The sequence below is a fragment of the Ochotona princeps genome, chromosome 5, assembly GCF_030435755.1.
Source record: "Ochotona princeps isolate mOchPri1 chromosome 5, mOchPri1.hap1, whole genome shotgun sequence".
Classification (NCBI taxonomy): domain Eukaryota; kingdom Metazoa; phylum Chordata; class Mammalia; order Lagomorpha; family Ochotonidae; genus Ochotona; species Ochotona princeps.
The window spans coordinates 19,890,329-19,910,780 of NC_080836.1; the positions used below are offsets into that span (position 1 = coordinate 19,890,329).

A 20,452-nucleotide genomic window follows, 5' to 3' on the forward strand; every position below is an offset into this window, starting at 1 on the left:
CATTTAATCTCTTAAATTGCCCATGTGTCAAAATATCTCCCTGTGGCCATTACTGGTAACACCCTGAAATAACCCGAAGGATGGCAGAGAGGAAATACAATTACACAGAAAAGTCCTTGAACGTGTAGCAAGATAGCTCAATACCCAAGAACCATAACCTTTTCTGCTTCGTGAACCAATGAAAACCTAATAAAGGTGTGTATCTCCTGAGTTCTTTAATCATTAGCATCCTGGGTTCACACTTCACTTTAACAAATAATGTATTTTAAAAATTTCTCCAGGGAGAAGATATGGAGCCGAAAAGATCTTGGAAGAGAAGTTGACCTAGCAACCTCATCAGACTGCTTCATACAGTTTCTAAAAGTGTCTTCAAAGATACATATTTTTTTAAGATTCATTTATTTTTATTGGAAACGCAGCTTTACAGAGAGAAGGAGACACAGAATAAATAGTTCTTCCATCTGCTGGTTTATTCTTCAAATAATAATGGCTGGAGCTGAGCTGACCTGAAGCCAGGAGCTTCTTCCAGGTCTCCCAAGCAGGTGTAGGGTTTCAAGGCTTTGGACCATCATCCACTGTTTTCTCAGGCCACAAGCAGGGAGCTGGATGGGAAGTGAAACAGCCAGGGCATGAAACAGCACCCATATGGGATGTTGGCATTAGAAGGTGAAGGATTCGCCAGCTGAGCCATTATGCCAGCCCCTGAAGATTTACTTTTACTTTAAAGTCAGTAACAGAGAAAAGGAGAGAGAGAAATTCTATCTTCTGGTTCGCTCCCCAAATGACTGCAATGGCTGGAGCCAAGTCTTTCTGCAGCCAGAAGCCAGAAGCTTTGAGGTCTCCCCTGTTAGCGCAAAGGCCCAAGAACTTGAGCCATCCTCCATTGCTTTCCCAGGTCGGAACCAGGGAGCTGGCTCAAAAGTGGAGCAGCTGGGACATGTTGGGCCCCATATGGGATGTTGGGGGCTGCAGGCAGAGGGTTGCCTTCTATACCACGAGGCTGGCACACAGTTTCTAAAATTTAACTTTATGCAGTAGTCTTCGGGATTTTTTAGTTTTTTGTCTTTGTAAGTACTGAAACATCTTAATGCCTAATCAAGGAGGGAAGAAAGTAAAAACTTTACATGTGAGTAGCACTTTTTAAAGGTACATTCATTACAAATAGTGCAGCTAAAATTGATCCCCTACATGCCAGGATATTGTGCTCATCATTTTACATTTGGATATAGAACTTAACCTTGGCCACAATCCTACATAACAACAAGTATTACAGAGTCCATTTTACTAATGGAGAAATGGATTTTAAGGAATTCAGTAAATTGTCCAAAGTCATATAGTTAATAAAAGGTTGAACGCTGATCTGCCTGAGCTTAAAAATCATAGGATTCATATTTGTTAGTGAAAATCTTTAAAAGTCAGTGAACAGAATATCTGTGATTTGATCTGGTGCTGCAATATGTGGCGTTGACATCAAAAGCAGGAGGCCTAAACTGGTGCATCAAAAGTCATAATCCATTCATTACAATTTCCATATTTCGAGGAAAGATTGAAAAATTACACTGTATCATATATGGATGTCAAGTTATTTTAAAGGTTGTGCAGGTGTCAAGCTTATTTAGAATGAATTCTTTGACAGCATATGTACAATAATTGATAATTAACATTGATGTTAAGAAAAAAAAGTCAGTGAACAAAGTCTTTTTTCTTTCGTATGTACAAATTTCGCAATGTCTGTATCCATCTCTCACCCCTCCCTCCCCTGCTTCTCGCCAAAGGTCAAGCTTTCATTTCCTCTTCCTGTTCCTGATGCTTCATTTCCTGTTGCTGTGGTGTGAAGAATTCCTCCTGCTGCCTGGCTGCCCATCCCCAGAGGGTGTTGTTTCCAAGGCTTCCCTGTAAGTGGTGGCTCTTAAGCGGGACCTAGAGGATGGGGTGAGTGGTAAACCCTGGAGTTTCGTGGCCTCCAAATTTGCAGACTTGCTTCCTTCTCATTTTATTAAGAGCCACCTCCTTAACTTCTCCCACTTCCCCTTACTCACCAATCTCTCACGTGAGCTACTCCATACACAAGCATTGTATCGCCCCCTTGCTACACCCTTTTCTTGAATCACCTCACCTATTACGATTTAAAATACGATTTCAGGGCCCAGTGCAGAGACTCAATTGGCTAATCCTGCCTCTTCAAGCGTTGGGATCCCATGCAGGTGCCAGTTTGTATCTCAGATGCTCCGCTTCCCATCCAGCTCCCTGCCTATGGCCTGCGAAAGCAGTCGAGGACAGCCTGAGTCCTTAGGCCCCTGCACCCAGGTAGGAGACCTACAAAAAGCTCCTGGCTCCTGGCTTTGGATTGGCTCAGCTCTGGCCATTGCAGCCATTAGGGAGTGAACCAGCGGACAAATCTTTGTCTCTCCTTCTCTCTGTAAATTTGCCTTTCCAATAAAAAATAAATAAAATTAAGTATTTCAACTCCTAAATTGATATTGCCACCCCTGGCCTTGTCTCTAAGTCCTATTGCTATACCCACTTTTCCCCTCAATAACTGCTTTTGAACATCCTCCAAAAACTATCCTACTTAGCGTTGGTCAGACAGAACCATTGTCATTTTCTTGCTCCTTCTTGCTTTTCCCATCTCAGGAAATGGCACTGCCTTCACACAGTGGTTAGGCCAGAAATCTTTCAGAAAAAAAAGTTCCTATAGTTTTTCCCTGGGGTTAATCCTTCAGGAAACCCTGACTATCTCATCTTCAAAATATGATCACATTGGGCCCAGCACAGTGGCCTAGCGGCTAACATCCTCTCCTTGAACACGCCGGGATCCCATATTGGCACCAGTTCTAATCCCAGCAGCTCCACTTCCCATCCAGCTCCCTGCTTGTGGCCTGGGAAAGCAGTCAAGGATGGCCTAAAACCTTGGGACCCTGCACCTGTGTGGTGGGGGACCTGAAGGAGGTTCCTGGCTCCTGGCTTTGAATGGGCGCAGCACCGGCCTTTGCGGTCACTTGGGGAGTAAATCATTGGACGGAAGATCTTCCTCTCTGTCTCTCCTCCTCTCTTTAAAAATCTGACTTTGCAATAAAAATAAATAAATCCTTAAAAAATATGTTCACATCAAATTTCGTCATCTCACCAGTAGACCTCCTAGCCAAGGCCTCCACACCATGTCTTACTGGGCGTTCTACTACTCTCTTCTCTCTTTCCATTCCTACTCATTCTTCATATTGCATACAGACTTTTGCAAAAAAAAAAAAAAAAAATGCAAACTGACCACATTGCTCTCTTGTTAAAACATTGTAATGACTTCCATTGTGCTTCCATCGTAAAGGCACTGTCTGGGCTGGCCCATGCCTACCTTTCTATCCTAAATGCAAACATGAAGCTCTAGCCCAAGATCCTTGTTCAGTTCGGTAAGCAGATGAGACCTGCCTGTGTTGGAGCATCTACTTCTGCTTAGAAGTCTTCTCCAAATCCGAACTGGTGATCTCCACCTCACCCTTCAGTTCTTCTCCAGGAGTTTCCTTGTCCAGCGTACCATGTGTCATTGCTGGCTGTGCAATGAATGATTCCCTTGAAGTCAGCAACTGTACTTACAATAGATCTTTGTATCTCTGGGGCCCAGCAGAGTGAGTGACTGGCTTCTCCTTGGTATTGAATAAATGCTTGCAAATGAATAAAGGTGTGAGTTGCGATCTCTTGGGGAAGGCTGCTGTGATAGGAACACCTGCAGCTCCTCACAAGTCCTCGGGGTGGAAATTAGAAGGGGCAACAGGTACTGGGAATGCAAGAATTGGCACTGCCAATCTCTAATGTCTTCGTCTGCTTTGCCACCATCATCACGTGTTGGTTATCTCTGGCTTACTTCATATATTTTCATTACTCAAGTTGCACTTTCCAGTTCTCTACTTCTAATACCCTCTGCAGGTCACAAAACTCAGTGAGATTCTATTTTTCTTACTGTTGTTGTCCCAAGATGATTTTTTTTTAAAGATTTATTTTATTTTTATTACAAAGTCAGATATACTGAGAGGAGGAGAGATGGAGAGGAAGTAGAGCTGCCGGGATTAGAACCAGCAGCCATATGGGATCAAGGCGAGGACCTTAGCCACTAGGCCACGCTGCCGAGCCCGTCCCAAGATGATTAAAAAAATATATGACAGCACAGCGGAGTGGTTCGAACGACTGTGTGTGGCTCATTGAAACTTATCCCAACCGTAGGCTGAGCGACACTTGTGTTGGAAAGAATGCCGAAGTCCCAAAGTGGCAGCATTTCCTTAGTGTCAGTCTTCCAAGCTGGAGCCGTGGCCTGAAGGACACAGGGCCTCTCCTTTCTCTCCCCTTCCTCCTGCAGCTTGAGGAAGATGCCACTCTGGGGCCTCCCAGCACCCGTTTCATCAGAGGTGTGACACAGCCGGCTGTCTGGCTGCAGAGTATCTCACTGGCGCTGATGAGATCTTGTCCGAGTGCTTGTTGCTGTGGGAGTTGTTGCCCAGGTGAGTGTAATTCTCCATAATGACCCAGGCTGCTTTCTTCCACGATCTTGGTATGAATTAGGCCTGTGTTGGCAGATTCTGTGTAAAACACAAGGCTTAATTTTTTAAACCTTTAACTCTATACAAAGATCGAGGGAATAAGCGGAATAAACACTCCTGTGTCTAATTTTTAAAATTTCATTCCCATCTTTCCTCTACTTGTTCTCTCCACACCTTGAAGCAAATCCCAGACAGGCCCTTATTTCATCCCTAAACATTTCAGCATGTATGAGAATGTTTTCAAACATTTGCTTATTTATTTATTAAAAAGGCAGAATTAGAGAGAAAGAGGGAGAGACAAAGAGATAGATCTTCCATCTGCTGGTTCATTCTCCAAATGGTTGCAGCTGCTGGGGTCTGAGCCTGGCAGAAGCCAGGAGCCTGGAACTTCGTCTGTGTCTCCTATGTAGGTGCAGGAGCCTGGACAGGAAGTGGAATAGCCAGGACTCCAACCAAGACCCACATATGATGTCTGTATGGCAAGGGACAGCTTAACCCTCTGGACTACCAGGGCATCCCCAAGACAGGTGGCTCTTTTTTCCCCCCTTCTTTCATTTCCTCCTTCTTTCCTTCCTCCTCTTTCCTCCCCTTCTTTAAAGTTTTATTTATTTACAAGGCAGTTCACAGAGCACTCTTCCATCTGCTGGTTCACTCCCGGGATCACTGCAGCAGCTGGGGTATTCTATCCTGATGTCCCACGTGGGACATCTGCTCCAATACTGGGCCACGCTCCAATACTGGGCCACGCTCTCTGCTGTTTTTTTTTTGTTTGTTTGTTTGTTTTTTAGAATCATAAACAAGGAGCTGGACTGGAAGTAGAGGATGCAGAAGTCAAACTGACATTCCTGACATTGTATGTTGCGGCTCATCCCATTGCACCACAAAGCTGACCCCCATGATTTTATCTGATGACTTAATTTCTTCAAGGGTATAACAGTAACTAGTTCAGTACCTTGCAAACAGTAAGTATTGACAGAAAGCAACCCAACATACCTTTGGGTTGCTAATACAATCTCAAGTGCTTGACTCTAGGCCCTTATCTTTGCTTTTGTTGCTTTCCTGTACTCATTTCCCTACAGGTAATTTCTGTTAAATCAGGCAGAGTGGCAGCGTGTGTGTGGAGGGGTGGGCAGGTCACCCTCAGAGGGCTTGGCCTCTGTTGGGGGGGTGGGGCCTCTAGGGGCGTGGCTGCGAAAAGGCCCCGCCCAGGGCCTCCTCCCCTCCCCACCTCAACTCTTCTTCCCAGCAGCCCTCGCGCCCGGCCCGGCGCTCCTCAAGATGGCGGCCGACAGTGAGGTGAGGTCTTGGCTTCTTACCCATCCCTGTCATTGCGTTAAGTTCGCTCCCCAGCGTCGTCGCTCGGGGGCTCGGTCTCTTTATCTTTTGTCTTTTCTTCCCGCAGCCCGAGTCCGAGGTATTTGAGATCACGGACTTCACCACTGCCTCGGAATGGGAAAGGTGAGTGAGCCGCGTCTTTATTTACCTGGGCCCCGGCGTCTGCGCCGACGCTCCCCTGGACCAGACACGAGCACAGGACGCCCCTAGGGCGGGCAGAGGCAGAGCCGCGGCTCCCGGGGTCGTGGCTTCGTCCGTGCTCTGCTCAGCCGCGAGCCACTTCCGCGTCGGGCGTGTCGGGAGTGAGCAACCTGCCAAGGGGACCCAGACTCTTCAAAAAGTTTGTTTCCCCCGCGCCCGGACCACTTTGCTTCGACCTTTGCTTTGCTGCTCTGCGCCCACCCGCGGCAACAGTATCCGAGGGCGTCACCGCCGCAGCTGTCGTCAGTTTAGCCCCTTTCGGTGTGGGAAGCCGTCCGCTGCGCAGCTGATCCCTCGTTCTTGTTTTGCTTTCTCGGCCAGAGTCTCCCTGTCTTTTCGAATGACCTTTTACAGTGTGTGCCTATAGGGCGTGGGGACGCCTTGACTCAGTGGTTCACAGGCCCTGGCTGCCTTGTGTCTTGCACCCCCGGGGGATGAGGCGGTTCTGTCGTGGACAGAAGTTGACGGCTGATTTTGTAGAGGAGTGATGTCTTAGGTGGAGGGGCGGTCACAGGCACCCTTCAGTTTCTGGGTGCCTGACACAAGAATTGAGATGGTTGCAACATTTTAAAGCCTTTGTGGTGGGAGACTAGGAATCTTGTGGCTGTCGTGTCCATAGAAAAGATCCCCGCTGGAGTAAAGATTTGGCCTAGGGTACTCTCTAAAAAGCAAGACTGGCTCTTGGAGCTATGCTGTGAAGAAGAAGAAGGAAAAAGGGATTCCTGTGTTAAAGCAAAGCCGCAGCTCTAACGTGAACTGCTGTAAAAGCAGCTTCAGGAAATAGGACATGATGGTGGACTGCAGTTGGTGGAGCTACTTGAGAAGAATGGATAGGAAAGGAGCTGGGCTTTTCAAGTGGGACGTGATTGGTCAGACGGGAGAGGAACGGGCAGGGGCAGAGATAGGTGAGAATGGACCTGTGGGATTTCATGGCAACGGCGTCACTGCTGTGAATGCTGTCTGTTAAGGGGAAGTAGATAGGGATAGTAAGGAAGATGGGACAAGGTTACACAGCCTCCAAAGTGAGGGTATCTAGGTCTGGTGCTTTTGATCAGTGGGTCAGTGCTTAAGATGCTAATGACAGCAGCCAGGGTTGTGGGGCAGTGTGTTACGGTACATGTTTGGCATTGGCATTCCATGTCCCAGTACTGGCTGCAGTTGTTCTGCCTCCAAACCAGACTAATGTGTCTGGGAAAACAGCTGGAAGAAAGCCAATGTGCTTGAACCCTTGTCACCCAGTGTGGAGACCAGGATGGAGTTCTGGGTTCCTGGTGCTGGCATTGGTCAACTCAGGCTGTTCTGCCTGATTGGGAGTGAATCAGGGAATAGGTTGGATCTCTGTCATTCTGACGTTCAATTAAATCTTAAAACCAAACTTTTAAGCATGTGATAAAGTGAACAAAGAATGTCGCTAAAAAAGTATAAAAAATGTAATAATGAAACATGGAGAAAGTGTCAAAGTTAGAAGAATGCGGTTTTGAATCTGTTGAACTTGAAATAATGCCTTGAAGGTAGTTAGATGTATTAAGTCTTGGAAAGTAGGGATCAGAGTGTATCTGAATAGAAAAAAATGGTCAGTGTCCTCTGGTTAAATATTTACACATTTAAATTTTGAAAGTATCCTGAAATGGGATATCAATGTCTTTATCTCCTCTTGGAAATAATTAACACAAGAGAACTGTCACAAAATTGGAGCTTTTTGTTTAGGCTTTTTATGCTGCTGCTTCTAGGGCATAACAACCATAATACAATTCATGAGAAAAATGTTAAAACTTTGAAATCTTTATTTGAAGGGCAGAGTTATAGAGAGGAGAAGAGAGAGAATATCTTCCATCCTTTGGTTCATGCCCAGTGGCTTCAGTGGCTGGAGTCGAGCTCATATGAAGCCAGGAGCTTCCTCTGGGTCTCACATGTGGGTTCAGGGGACCAGGAACTTGAGCCATCCTCCACTGCTTTCCCAGGTCATAAGCAGGAAGCTGAATCTGAAGTGAAACAGTTGGGACTTGAACTCGTGCCCTATGGGATGCCAGTGCCGCAGGCTGAAGCTTAGCCTATTATGCATAGCACTGACCCCAAGACTTTGAAATCTTTTAAACTTTGGATTTAGTGTTTGAAAGAAAGTTTTTGTCAGTATGTTATAAACCATAAGTTGGTTTGAGGGGATTAAAGAGAAGCCCATAAATCTTTTTATTGTCCCTTGAAAAATGCCCTTGTGTCAACCACAGTACAAGACATCAGGGATATAGGCATTTGGTGGTTATTAAAAATAGATGTAGTTCCTGCTCTTGTTGATATATACAGTAATGAAAGAGGCAGATTTTAGTGAATCAGTAATAGAAATTAGTCTGAAATTGAGTTGGCATAGAGCTAGATAGGGAAAGAAATCTAGTAGTAAAAGAGGAGCTTCAAACAAGTGAGGAGTCAGTTAAGATCTTGAGAACTTGGCCCAGACGATAGCCTAGTGGCTAAATCTTTGCCTTGTACGCCCTGGATCCCATATGGGCACCAGTTCATGTCTCAGCTGCTCCACTTCTCATCCAGTGCCCTGCTTGTAGTCTGGGAGAGCGGTAGAGGATGACCTAAAGCCAGGGGACCTTGTACCCGTGTGGGAGACCTGGAAGAAGCTCCTGGCTTCAGATCAGCTCAGCTCCTGCCATTGTGGCCACTTGGAGAGTGAACTAGCGGACTGAAGATCTTTCTCTGTCTCCTCTGTAAATCTTTCTGATAAATCTCATAAAAAAATCTGGAGAACTATTAAGGCTAGAGTTAAATCTCAATACCTGTATGAGGGTCCACATTTTTTCCTTCATCTAATTCTGGTAGAATTCATACGGTATTCTAAGATACTCCTTTTTGTTATTTCTATTACAACATTACTTCATAATAGAATGAAAAAATACCACCTGTAAACCTAATACCAAGCAATAACTATTCATTTTTAAAACCTATTTCTTCATAAAACTACTGCATTAACTTTGGATCAAACCATATCAATACTTACCCTGTAGCTTTTTTTTTTAAGCAAAGATTTATTTACTTGGAAGGCAGAGTTGCAGAGGAAGAGAGATCAATCTTTGATCCACCCGTTCACTCTCCAAGTGGCTTTTTTTTTTTAAAGATTTATTTTTATTACAAAGTCAGGTACACAGAGAGGAGGAGAGACAGAGAGGAAGATCTTCTGTCCGATGATTCACTCCCCAAGTGACTGCAACGGCCGGTGCTGCGCCGATCCGAAGCCAGGAGCCAAGAACTTCTTCTGGGTCTCCCACACGGGTGCAGGGTCCCAAAGCATTGGGCCGTCTCGACTGCTTTCCCAGGCCACAAGCAGGGAGCTGGATGGGAAGTGGAGCTGCCGGGCTTAGAACCGGCGCCCATATGGGACCCCGGGGCGTTCAAGGTGAGGACCTTAGCCGCTAGGCCACTGCGCCGGGCCTGAAATAAATTTATTTTAAAAAGCCACTTGGGGGCCCGGAGGCGTGGCCTAGCGGCTAAGGTCCTCACCTTGAACGCCCCGGGGTCCCATATGGGCGCCGGTTCTAAGCCCGGCAGCTCCACTTCCCATCCAGCTCCCTGCTTGTGGCCTGGGAAAGCAGTCGAGACGGCCCAATGCTTTGGGACCCTGCACCCGTGTGGGAGACCCAGAAGTTCTTGGCTCCTGGCTTCGGATCGGCGCAGCACCGGCCGTTGCAGTCACTTGGGGAGTGAATCATCGGACAGAAGATCTTCCTCTCTGTCTCTCCTCCTCTCTGTGTACCTGACTTTGTAATAAAAATAAATAAATCTTAAAAAATAAAAAATATTTATTTATTTATTTATTGGGCCTGGCGTGATAGCATAGTGGCTAAAGTCCTCTCCTTGAACGCACTGGGATCCGATATAGCTGAGGGGGTTGATTGACTTGTTCTGTCTTCAGTCTTTTCATGGTTAGGGTTCTGAGTCTGGCAGTTCGATTGGGAAGACCCCCCCAAAGAAACTTTGAGGTGTTCCCAGACCAGATTATTGTATGTACTAGCAAGTACAGGGCCCAGCACAGTCCATCACCCCAATCAGCTGGTGGTTGCCACTGCTGGGTTGGTTCTGTTTTCAGCCCCGACTTCCACTGGAACCAGTGGGTGTTTGCAGTATAGCCTGGTTCTGCCCAGCACATACAAAGCCCTCACATAAACCAGTGGGAGCTGCAGCCTAGTCAGAGCGACCCACAAGAACCCCCACCAGGCCCGCCCCCTACCCTGGTTTGCCTGTATGTGTAGAAGACTAGTCCAGTCTGTCCCACATCCCATTTGGCTCTCGTACGTGTCAATGGGTATTAAAGCTTAGTTCCATCTAACCAGCTCAACTATCCAGCCCTCACGGATGTTCTGTGGTTTGACTTGAGAGAATTAGCCCCCAGTGCCAGCTTCTGCCATCTGATGCTGTGGCTAAGCCCAAACAACTTTCACCCACTCTAATTTTGTTTGCACCATTAGGAATAATTTGCCCAGCCTGGCTTTTCCCTGATCTAGTCCACATGCGGCCCACAGGTGTTGTAGCCCTGCTTAGTCTGGTCTGCCCCCATCCCAGCTCACACTCTCCAGTAGGAGTAGCTGTCCAGCAAGGGAACCCACCCATATTCCCCTTGCCGGCTCCGTCTCCTCCCTTCCTGGTTCTCATGCCTGCTGGTTGGGTGCTGTCGTCACATCCGGTACAGGTCACCTCACCTTGGCATTCTGTATTGTGTACTGGTTTTTCGTCGTGACCAAACCTGGCTTCATTCCCCAAATGCAAAAACACCTGGGATTGGGCCAGGTTGACACTAGGAACTGGAAACTGCATACCGTTCTCCTACGTGGATAGAAGGGACTTGAACCAGCAGGCTCTGTTTCCCAGGAGCAGAAAGCTGAACTGGGGCACAAACCAGGCACTCTGATAAAGAATGTGTGTGTCTTAATTGGGAACTTACCAACTGCACCAAAGCCTCCGGTTCATCACCATCTTCAGCTAGAAAACAGAAACAAAGTTTAATACAACTTGGCTAGGATGAACTCCAGTAGTGTAACAATACTTCCTATGTGTTTTGGGGAACAGTGTTGCTGTTAGATTACCTGATAGGTAACTTTAAGAAATAAGCTTGAGTGTTGTTTCCTGAAATTATCTTTTGATTTCTGTTTTGTGCTACCTCAGAAGTTAACAGTTTTTGACAGTATTGAGCATGTTGCTCAACAAATTGCCGAATTGTCTCGATCATTAAAGACCGGGCAGCGAATGGTTTTCAAATATAAAGGTGTATTATTCTTTAAAGTTGATAAATGTCTTGTGTCTTCTAGAACTTGTTTCGTTTTAATTAACCAAGTTTCGAGATGTTGACTTTATGGGGGGACTAGAAAACCGCCACAACAGCCAATCCTCAAATATGTTTAAAGGAAGGATTAGTTGGTTGATCAGTTAGTTGAGGATAGAGAAGCAAGTACCCTGTAATTGTATCTAGTAGCATTGTTTTATTCCTTCAATTTTTACATCTGGTCCACATTTATTGTCTTCATTTTAATGGTCTATTATTAATCCTTGTATCTTACACAAGGCAGAATGCTTTTGTTGAGTAAGCCGACTTCAATGAATCAGAATAAAAACACCGAAAAAAATGTGCTGTTACACATTTTAAAAGCTTTTTTTTCCTTCCCAGGTTTATTTCCAAAGTTGAAGAAGTTTTGAATGACTGGAAACTGATTGGAAACTCTTTGGGAAAGCCACTCGATAAGGTCAGACCTGTTTGCTGGTGTTTGAGTATTACTTTGAAACCTCTGTTTTTAGGAAATTTGCTGCATTTGACACTTTTTTTTCATTTAAAACCTTTTTTTCTAGTTATGTATAATGTATAAACATATCTGGAAGAACCTGTGGCAGGTGATTTTTTACAGCCTTTTGTGAAGTTCTTAAAGTAATAAAATTTTATTTATAAGGTTATTGTTTATGAGTGATTTTATTTTTCTCCTGATGTTTTTTTTAAACTCTTTTGCCTTCTCTGTTAAAATGGTAAGTTTTTTCATTTGTAAAAGAACAACTGAAATTACTAGTTTTTTGAATAGAGTATTTTGCTTAGCCAAAGAGGAAAAATCTTGATCTTACAGCTGACATGTTGTGGTTAACAGGTATTTCACTTATTTTACTCATATTTTGTATTTTATGACACCACTAGTACCATGCCCCACACCTCCCCTCACTATCGCCCTGCCGCTTAGCTTATGGATGTTTCAAAGATTGTGTTTTAAAATGAAAAATTAGTCTTAGGTTTGAGGTAGAACTTGTAATTCTAGTTCAAGGTATTGATCTTTTACTTATAGACCACATTCCAAATGTGCCCTAAAGAATGCACTCAGAGAACAAACATAAGACCTTCTGGTTTGACTGAAAGAATCTGCAGTTTGATTTTTTAAAGCTCATATGGGAGCTTAGTTTGTTAGATAAGTTTTTTGGAAGTAAAGCTAATCATTATTTTTATTATAAATTTATTTACGGAGTAATAACTGCAATTTATCCTTCTGTAGGAATTCTGAATTACTAATATTTGCTAGGGTTTTAAGCTTTTTGGTATTTAAAAAATCTAAAAAGTGATTGTCCAAGAAGTGTTAAGATTTTTTCTTTATATGAGTATGAGGAGGAAATATGACGCTACATATAGAAATCACATATCATTAAAGATTTGTTGAAGTACACAAATTAAAAGTCTGTTGAAAATTGTTTTTCTAGTTTTGAATAAAGGTGATATGTTTCAGATTTTTCTGTTCCACTTGAGACTCATGTGCAACAGTTGATTCACATGCCAGTTAAATTAAAGGCAGAGTAAATTGGGTATAACTGGAATGGGAAGAAAATTGCACTGCTAAATAGAGCTAACAAGCCAGTTACTTGTGAGCTCTGATTTTTTTTTTTTATGATTTATTTTTATTGCAAAGGCATATATACAGAGAGGAGGAAAGACAGGAAGATCTTCCATCTGATGATTCACTCCCCAAATGACCACAAAGGCCAGTACTGCACCGATCAGAAGCCAGGAGCCAGAAACTTCCTCCAGGTCTCCCACACAGGTGCAGGGTCCCAAGGCATTGGGCCATCCTCGATTCCTTTCCCAAGCCACAAACATGGAAGTGAATGGGAAGTGGCGCTGCCGGTATTAGAACCAGCACTCATATGGGATCCCGGCATATTCAAGACGAGGACTTTAGCCACTAGGCCACTGTGCTGGGCCCTAGCTCTGATGTCTTTATCTTACTGATAAACATACATACTGAGTTATTGGTTTCTGCTGGATGTGAGGGAGAGAAGCAACAGAGTGAACACATCAGATAAACATTTAAAATGGTAAATTCAACTTTGGGGATTAAGTGGGTATTATGTAGGTAGCGTACTTCCAGCTTATTTCTCCTGATTCGATAGCCGTTCTTAGCAATCGTGAAAAACATGAGTAAGTTTCAATATAAACTATGACGAATAACAGCTTTAAAAGTGAAAGGAGGACCCAGTGTGGTGGCCTAGTGGCAAATATCCTCACTTTGAACATGCCGGGATCCCATATGGGCGTCAGTTCTAATCTTGGTAGCTCCACTTCCCATCCAGCTCCCTGCCTGTGGGCCTGGGAAAGCATTGGAGGACAGCCCAAAGCCTTGGGACCCTGCACCCGTGTGGAAGACCTGGAGGACGTTCCTGGTTCCTGGCTTTGGATTGGCTCAGCACTGGCTGTTGCAGTCACTTTGGGAGTGAATTATCTCATCCTCTCTCTATATCTGACTTTGTAATAAAAAGTAAATCTTTAAAAAAAAAAGTGAAAGGAAAGGGATTATTTGTTATACAAAAAGTTTATAGAGAATACCTTAATACACTATTTTACCTTATGTGTGGAACAATAGTTACCAATTCTCATACTTTGCTGAGGGGCAATTTTAGAGAAATTATTTCTTTGAACTCCTAAATCTGGAAAATTTCCAAGTAAAAATATTGTTTGAGCCCCTAGGTACCCATCATCCAATTTCAACAGTTAATATTTTGCCATTTCTTGTTCATTAGTACATCTGCTTTTTTTGCTACCTTCTAATAGATTTGTTTTGTAGTTCTTCAATCTTTACATGCAATGTAATATACAAAACTTAGCTGCTTAATTTTGACAAATGTTCACACCACTGTAACTTGTGCTCCCATCAAGATGCAGACCACTTCTTCAACCCACGGATATCCCTAGTGACCCATCCCAGTTAATTCTCATGCTCCCAGGCATCTGATGTGTGTTCTCTGTGGATTATGTCATACGGTGTGTTTACATGTATTAGGATGGCTGTCACCTTACTAGGGGATACTTTCTAGACAACCATGATTGTACTATCTGTGGTCCATAACTGTAAGGTATACATTATCTATTGTGCCTGGTGTCTTTTACTTAATGGTGTTTTAAGATAAATCTCCATTGTCTCATGTAATCAGGTTTTCTTTTTCTTTGCATTGCTACATGGTTGTCTGTTTTTATGAAGATACCATATGTTTTATTTGTGGACATAATGTTATGAATAAAGCAGAACATTGTCATAGTGTGAGGACTGTTATTTCTGTTTGGTAAATATGTGGGAGTGGACTTTGTCATAAGTTGGCATGTAATTTTATAGACTTAAAGGTTTTGGTACTATTATCCCTGCTGGAAGAATACATGACAGTTTCAGTTGCTGTATATTCCGATCATCTGTTGTTTGTTTTCAGTGTTGTCAATTGTAGTCATCTTAATGGGCTTGTGTTTTGTGGCTTTAATTTGTATTTTTCATTATATTTTTAATGTTTACTTTTGTAATATTCACGTTAGTTTAAAAATGTTTTTATTGTATTTTTCTTTGTGAAATACCTAGTCAAATTCTTTTTTTGTTGAAATACAAAATTATTTTTTTAACTTTAAGTCTCTTAGGTACTAGTTTTAGTTTTGCAAAAGTATAGTGTTCTTCTGGAAACATTATCATTAATTTGCTATTTAACCTCTAAGTCTGTGATTCAGTTTGCATATGGTGTGAGGTGTGCAATCAAGTTTGTTTCTTTTCACATGAGTTGCCTGTTCTGAAACTTTCCTTTCAAAATGTTTTTTCTTTGTTGAACTGCTGTGTCAGCAGTTGGTCTAAATGCTTGTTCTGAAAAGTCTTTCTAGATTATAGATTAATCTGTGTGACTAATGTCAGTGCCACACGCTCTTGTTCATTTTCCTAATCTTGACACTGTTGCCATTTTAGGCCAGATTGTTGTGGGACTCTTGTGCATTACAGTAGTAGCATCTGTGGCCTATGCCTGGTAGTGTTCTACCTGGTAGTGCTTTCCTAGGTGTGACAGACTATTTTGTCTGTGTTAGGCATTTTGTATTTAGATATTATTTTTTAATGATTTATTTATTTATTTTAAAAGATTTATTTATTTTTATTGGGAAGTCAGATATACAGAGAGGAAGAGAGACAGAGAAGAAGATCTTCTGTCTCATGATTCACTCCCCAAGTGACTGCAATGGCCGGTGTGCGCCAATCTGAAGCCGGGAACCAGGAACCTCTTCCAGGTCTCCCACACAGGTGCAGAGTCCCAAGGATCTCAGCCGTCTTCAACTGCTTTCCCAGGCCACAAGCAGGGAGCTGGATGGGAAGTGGAGCCACCGGGACCAGAACCAGCGCCCAATTGGGATCCTGGCACTTTCAAGGGAAGGACTTTAGCTGCTAGGCCACGCCGCCAGGGCCTAAATATTATTTTTAATAATAAACTTCTTAATTTCTATAAAAAGAGTTACAATTTTGTGGAGATTAAATTTGAGAAAAAAACTCAATTACAAAGATGACTTTAGGAAGAAGTGACATTCTAAGTCTTAAAATTTCAAGTTACAAGACATGGCACTTCTGTGTAAGGTCATTTAATTTCTCTGATTTATATATATGTACTTTGAATCCTGAGACAGCTGAATTTATTCATTAATCCATATTGTGTTAATTCTTTTCCATTTTCTACACTAAGAAGTATGCTGTACAGGAACAGGGGCAGGTCTGCTTTTTAAATTTTTGTACCTATTTTCTCATTGTATTAATTATGAGTCTCAGTAAAATGTTGAACGCTATGGTTGAAAGTGGGCATCCTTGCCTTCTGGCCAGTGATAGGAGTGAGCAGGAATGTTCAGTGCTTCAATACTTACTTTTTAAACTATAGTGAAATATGAGATTTGGTATTCTAACTTTTCAAGCATAAAATTTAATAGTATTAAAAACTTTTAAGTTGTGCAGTCTTCAGCGCTAGAAATTTTACATCAATCCAGATTGAACTCTGCTTATTATATAATAGCCTCCAGCTCCTTTCCAACCCCTTGGTAAACACTATTGTAGTTTTCTGTCTCTATACTGCATGCATATGGCTGCTTCATATAAGTAGAATCATACAGTATTTGTCTTCTTGTGTCTGGCTTACTTCAGTTAACATAATGTCTTCAAGAATCATCCTAGTTACAGCAATGTGTTGGAATTTCCTTCTTTTTAAGGATCAATAATACTTTATTCTATATAAATGTCATATGTTGATTCATTCTTTGGTTCCTTTTTCCTTTTGGTTGTTTTGGGTAGTGCTGAGAATATGCAAGCACCTGTTTGAATTCCCATTTTCTTTTTCTTTAAGGATTTATTTGGTTTTTTGAAAGGCAAAATGACAAAGGGAGAGAGAGAGAAGTCTTTCCTCCATTGGTTCACTCCCCAAATGGCTTCAAAGGCCAGGCATGGGCCAGGCTGAAACCAGGAGCCTGGAACTTCATCTGGATCTGCCCTTGGCCCACAGACTTAGGCCATCTTCTGTAGCTTTTCTCAGTCCTTCCAGTGTATTTTTGTAGGTTTATACTCAAAAGTGGCATTATTGGATCATGTGATAATTCTACTTTAATTTTGGCAGGAACCACCATACTTTTGCTGAAGTACAGATACTGTTTTTGTTCACCTGGAAATATCTTTGTCTGCCGTGTCTTTGAAGGATAATTTTGCAGAACAATCCTGTTCCTGCATTTTTTTTCAAAGATTTATTTTTATTTGAAAAGCGGGGTTACAGAGAGAAGGAGAGACAGAGATTGTCCATCCATTGTTTTACTCCCCAAATGGCTGCAATGCCTGGAGCTGAGCCAGTCACTTCTTCTAGGTCTCCCATATTGGTGGAGGGGCCCAAGGACTTGAGCCATCCTCTTCTGCTTTCCCAGGTGAAAGGCAGAGACCTGGATCAGAAGTGGAGCAGCTGTTCTTCAGTTTCTAATAAAAAGGTTTTTCTTGTACTTTGGTTTTCCCATGGCTGCTTTGAAATTTCTTTTATTTTTTAATCTGGGGCTGCATGTCAAGTAAACATTATTTTTTTCCCCTCTGATATTGGGAAGAATGTTATTGATATTGTTGGGAATTGCATTGCGTCTGTAGATTATGATGGGCAATATGGACATTTTCAACACAGTGACTTTTTCCGGTCCACAAATACCACAAATATGATACATTCCTTTTTTTTTTTTTTATCTTAGTTTCTTTTATTGGTGTTAGCATGGTTTTCATTGTAGAACTCTTTCACATCTGATTAGATTTATTCTCAGATTTTGTGCGTGGCTAATATAAAAGGGGTTTCTTTTTCAGTTTGCCATTGGTATATAGAAATGCTGCTGATTTTTCTGTGTGTTGATTTTATGTCAGCTGCTGAATTCATTTATTGTCATTGCTGTTTGTTGTAATGAAGAGTTTTTCTACAGGTAAAGATCTTGATATCTGCAAGCAGTGCTACTCTGACTTCTTTCTAGCTTGGATGCCATTTGTTTTTCCTGCTTGATTGCTCTGGCTGGGACTTCTAGTAATACATTGAGTCAAAAGAATAAAAGCAAAAGCAGTCACCCTTGTCTTATTCCAGTTCTAAGAAGACTTCAGTTTCCTCCCCATTCAGTGTGATCTTAGTTGTTAAGGCTTGTTATACATTACCTTCATTATGTTGAAGTGTATTCCTTCTGTGCCTAATTTGTTTGGAGTTTTTATAATTATGTAATTATTTTTATGTATTTGAAAGGCATAGAGACAGGAGCAGCTGTCGATCTGTACTCCTGCAGGCTCACTTTCTAAATGCCCAGAACTTTTGGGGGTAGAGGAGGCAAAAGGCTTGAGCCTTCAGTTCAGACCAGGTTTACCATGTGGTTGGCAAGTATGCTAGTGATGAAGACATCACCTGCTGCCTCCTGCGATGCACATTGTTAGCAGAAAACTGAATCACCAGCAGAACCACTGAGAAGTCTAGCCCAAGCATTCCAACATGGAATATAGGTGTTCCAGGTGAGACCCACTGCACCAAACACTGACCTGAAGTTTTGGGTCTTGAAGGAAGGCTAAATTTTATCTGATGCCTCTTTTGCATCGAATGAAATGATCATTTGGTTTTTGGCTTTTGTTTTATATATTCCATTATTGATTTGCGTATCTTGAAATATCCTTGCATCCCTGGAGTTAATCCCACTCAGTCTGGGTAAACCATCTTTCTAACATGCTGTTGGATTTGGTTTGCTAGTATTTTGTTGAGTATTTTTGCATTTGTGTTCATTAAGAATGTTGGCTTTTTGTGTTCATTAAGAATGTTGAGTTGTTGGGCCCGGTGCGGTGGCCTAGCAGCTAAAGTCCTCGCCTTGAACACGCCAGGATCCCATATGGGCACCGGTTCTAATCCCGGCAGCTCCATTTCCCATCCAGCTCCCTGCTTGTGGCCTGGGAAAGCAGTCGAGGATGGCCCAAACCCTTGGGACCCTGCACCTGTGTGGGAGACCTGGAAGAGGTTCCTGGTTCCCGGCTTCAGATTGGCGCGCACCGGCCGTTGCAGTCACTTGGGGAGTGAATCATGGGACAGAAGATCTTCTTCTCTGTCTCTCTTCCTCTCTGTATATCTGACTTTGTAATAAACACAAATAAATCTTTAAAAAAAAAGAATGTTGGCTTGTCACTTTCTGTTTTGATTGTATCTTTGGTTTTTGGAATCTGGGGATAATCTTGACCTCAGAGAATGAGTTTTAAAGAACTCTCATCGGGTTTTTTTTTTTATTCACTTATTACATTGTATTATTTGACACAGTTTCATAGGTACTGGGATTCTCCCCACCCTTCCCCACACCCTCCCCCCATGGTGGATTACTCCACCTTGTTGCATAACCACAGTTCAAGTTCAGTTGAGATTTCCTCTTTGCAAGCATATACTAAACATACAGTCCAGCATATTATAGTCCAGTCAAGTTCCTTGGCTTCTTAGGGAGACCCTGTCTGGTCTGAGGGCAGAACAGCAGAGTATCATCCCGATCAATTAAAAGCTCCAACATACCATCAGCAACAATTAACTTTGTTGTGGAATTAATTGATATAATACTGAGTAACCAATATGTTAAAAACAAATGCGAGTTCTTAACCACATTCTGTGGTCACCTCATTGACATTTCAATTTTAGTTTATACACAACATATAACATAACATACATAAAATAACATGTTTTACATAACATCATATCATCTTAAATTAAGGCAAACATGTGGTATCTAACCTTTTGGGATTGGCTCATTTCCTTAGCATTATGGTTTCCAGTTGGGCCCATTTGGCCACAAAGAACTGCATTTTGTTTTTTTTAATAGCTGAGTAGTATTCCATGGAGTAGATGAACCATAGCTTTCTTATCCAATCCTCTGTTGATGGGCATTTTGGTTGCTTCCATGTTTTTGCAATTACTGATTGTGCTGCTATGAACATAGGGGTGCATGTTGGTTTCGCATGAAACAAGTGTTTTGGATGTATTCCTAGGAGTGCTGTTGCTGGATCTCATCAGGTTTTTAAAATAGTTTCAAAAGATTTGTTGTTTTTTAAAATTTTTGATAAAAATCAGCAGTGCTGCTATTTGGTCTGGGGCTTTGCTTTGAAGAGTTCTTTTTTTGTTGTTGTTGTTTTGTTTTTTGTTTTTTGTTTTTTTTTCACTGAATCAGTGGTTTTCTTCAGCCTTTCTAGTTACAGTTTGGTCTATTTAAGGTATATGTATGTGTTTAGGAATTTGCCTGTTCTGGATTATCATATTTATTGCTGAACAGTTGTTTATAACAGTTTCTAGTGATCCTTTTTTCTTTTTTATATGTTTTGAAAGCCAGAGATACAGAGAAAGAAATAAGAGCTCTTCCATCTGGTGGTGTAGTCTTGATATGGCCGTGATGGCTAGCTCTGGGCCGTGCAGAACCAAGAGCTTCATGTGGGTCCCACATGTGAGTGTCCTGAGCGTTTGGGCCATCATCTGTTGCTTTTCCTAGCCCATTAGCAAGGAGCTGAGTTAGAAGTGGAGCAGCCAGGACATCAGCTGATGCCCATTTAGACAGTGGTTTGACCTGCTTAGTCACAGTG

At 42.4% G+C, this 20,452-nt stretch overlaps 1 protein-coding gene across 3 annotated transcripts in view; it reads left to right on the top strand.

Moving 5' to 3' along the window:
• The first annotated feature begins 5,758 nt into the window (after positions 1–5,758).
• RAB3GAP1 (RAB3 GTPase activating protein catalytic subunit 1) overlaps positions 5,759–20,452 on the top strand; it is a 90,774-nt gene continuing 76,080 nt past the window's right edge. For all 3 annotated transcript variants that reach the window (XM_058664425.1, XM_058664427.1, XM_058664426.1), the window contains exons 1-3: positions 5,759–5,822; positions 5,929–5,984; positions 11,722–11,797. In XM_058664425.1, coding sequence (XP_058520408.1) covers positions 5,805–5,822; positions 5,929–5,984; positions 11,722–11,797 — 150 coding nt within the window. In that variant the 5' untranslated portion in view covers positions 5,759–5,804. The remainder of the gene's footprint in view (positions 5,823–5,928; positions 5,985–11,721; positions 11,798–20,452) is intronic.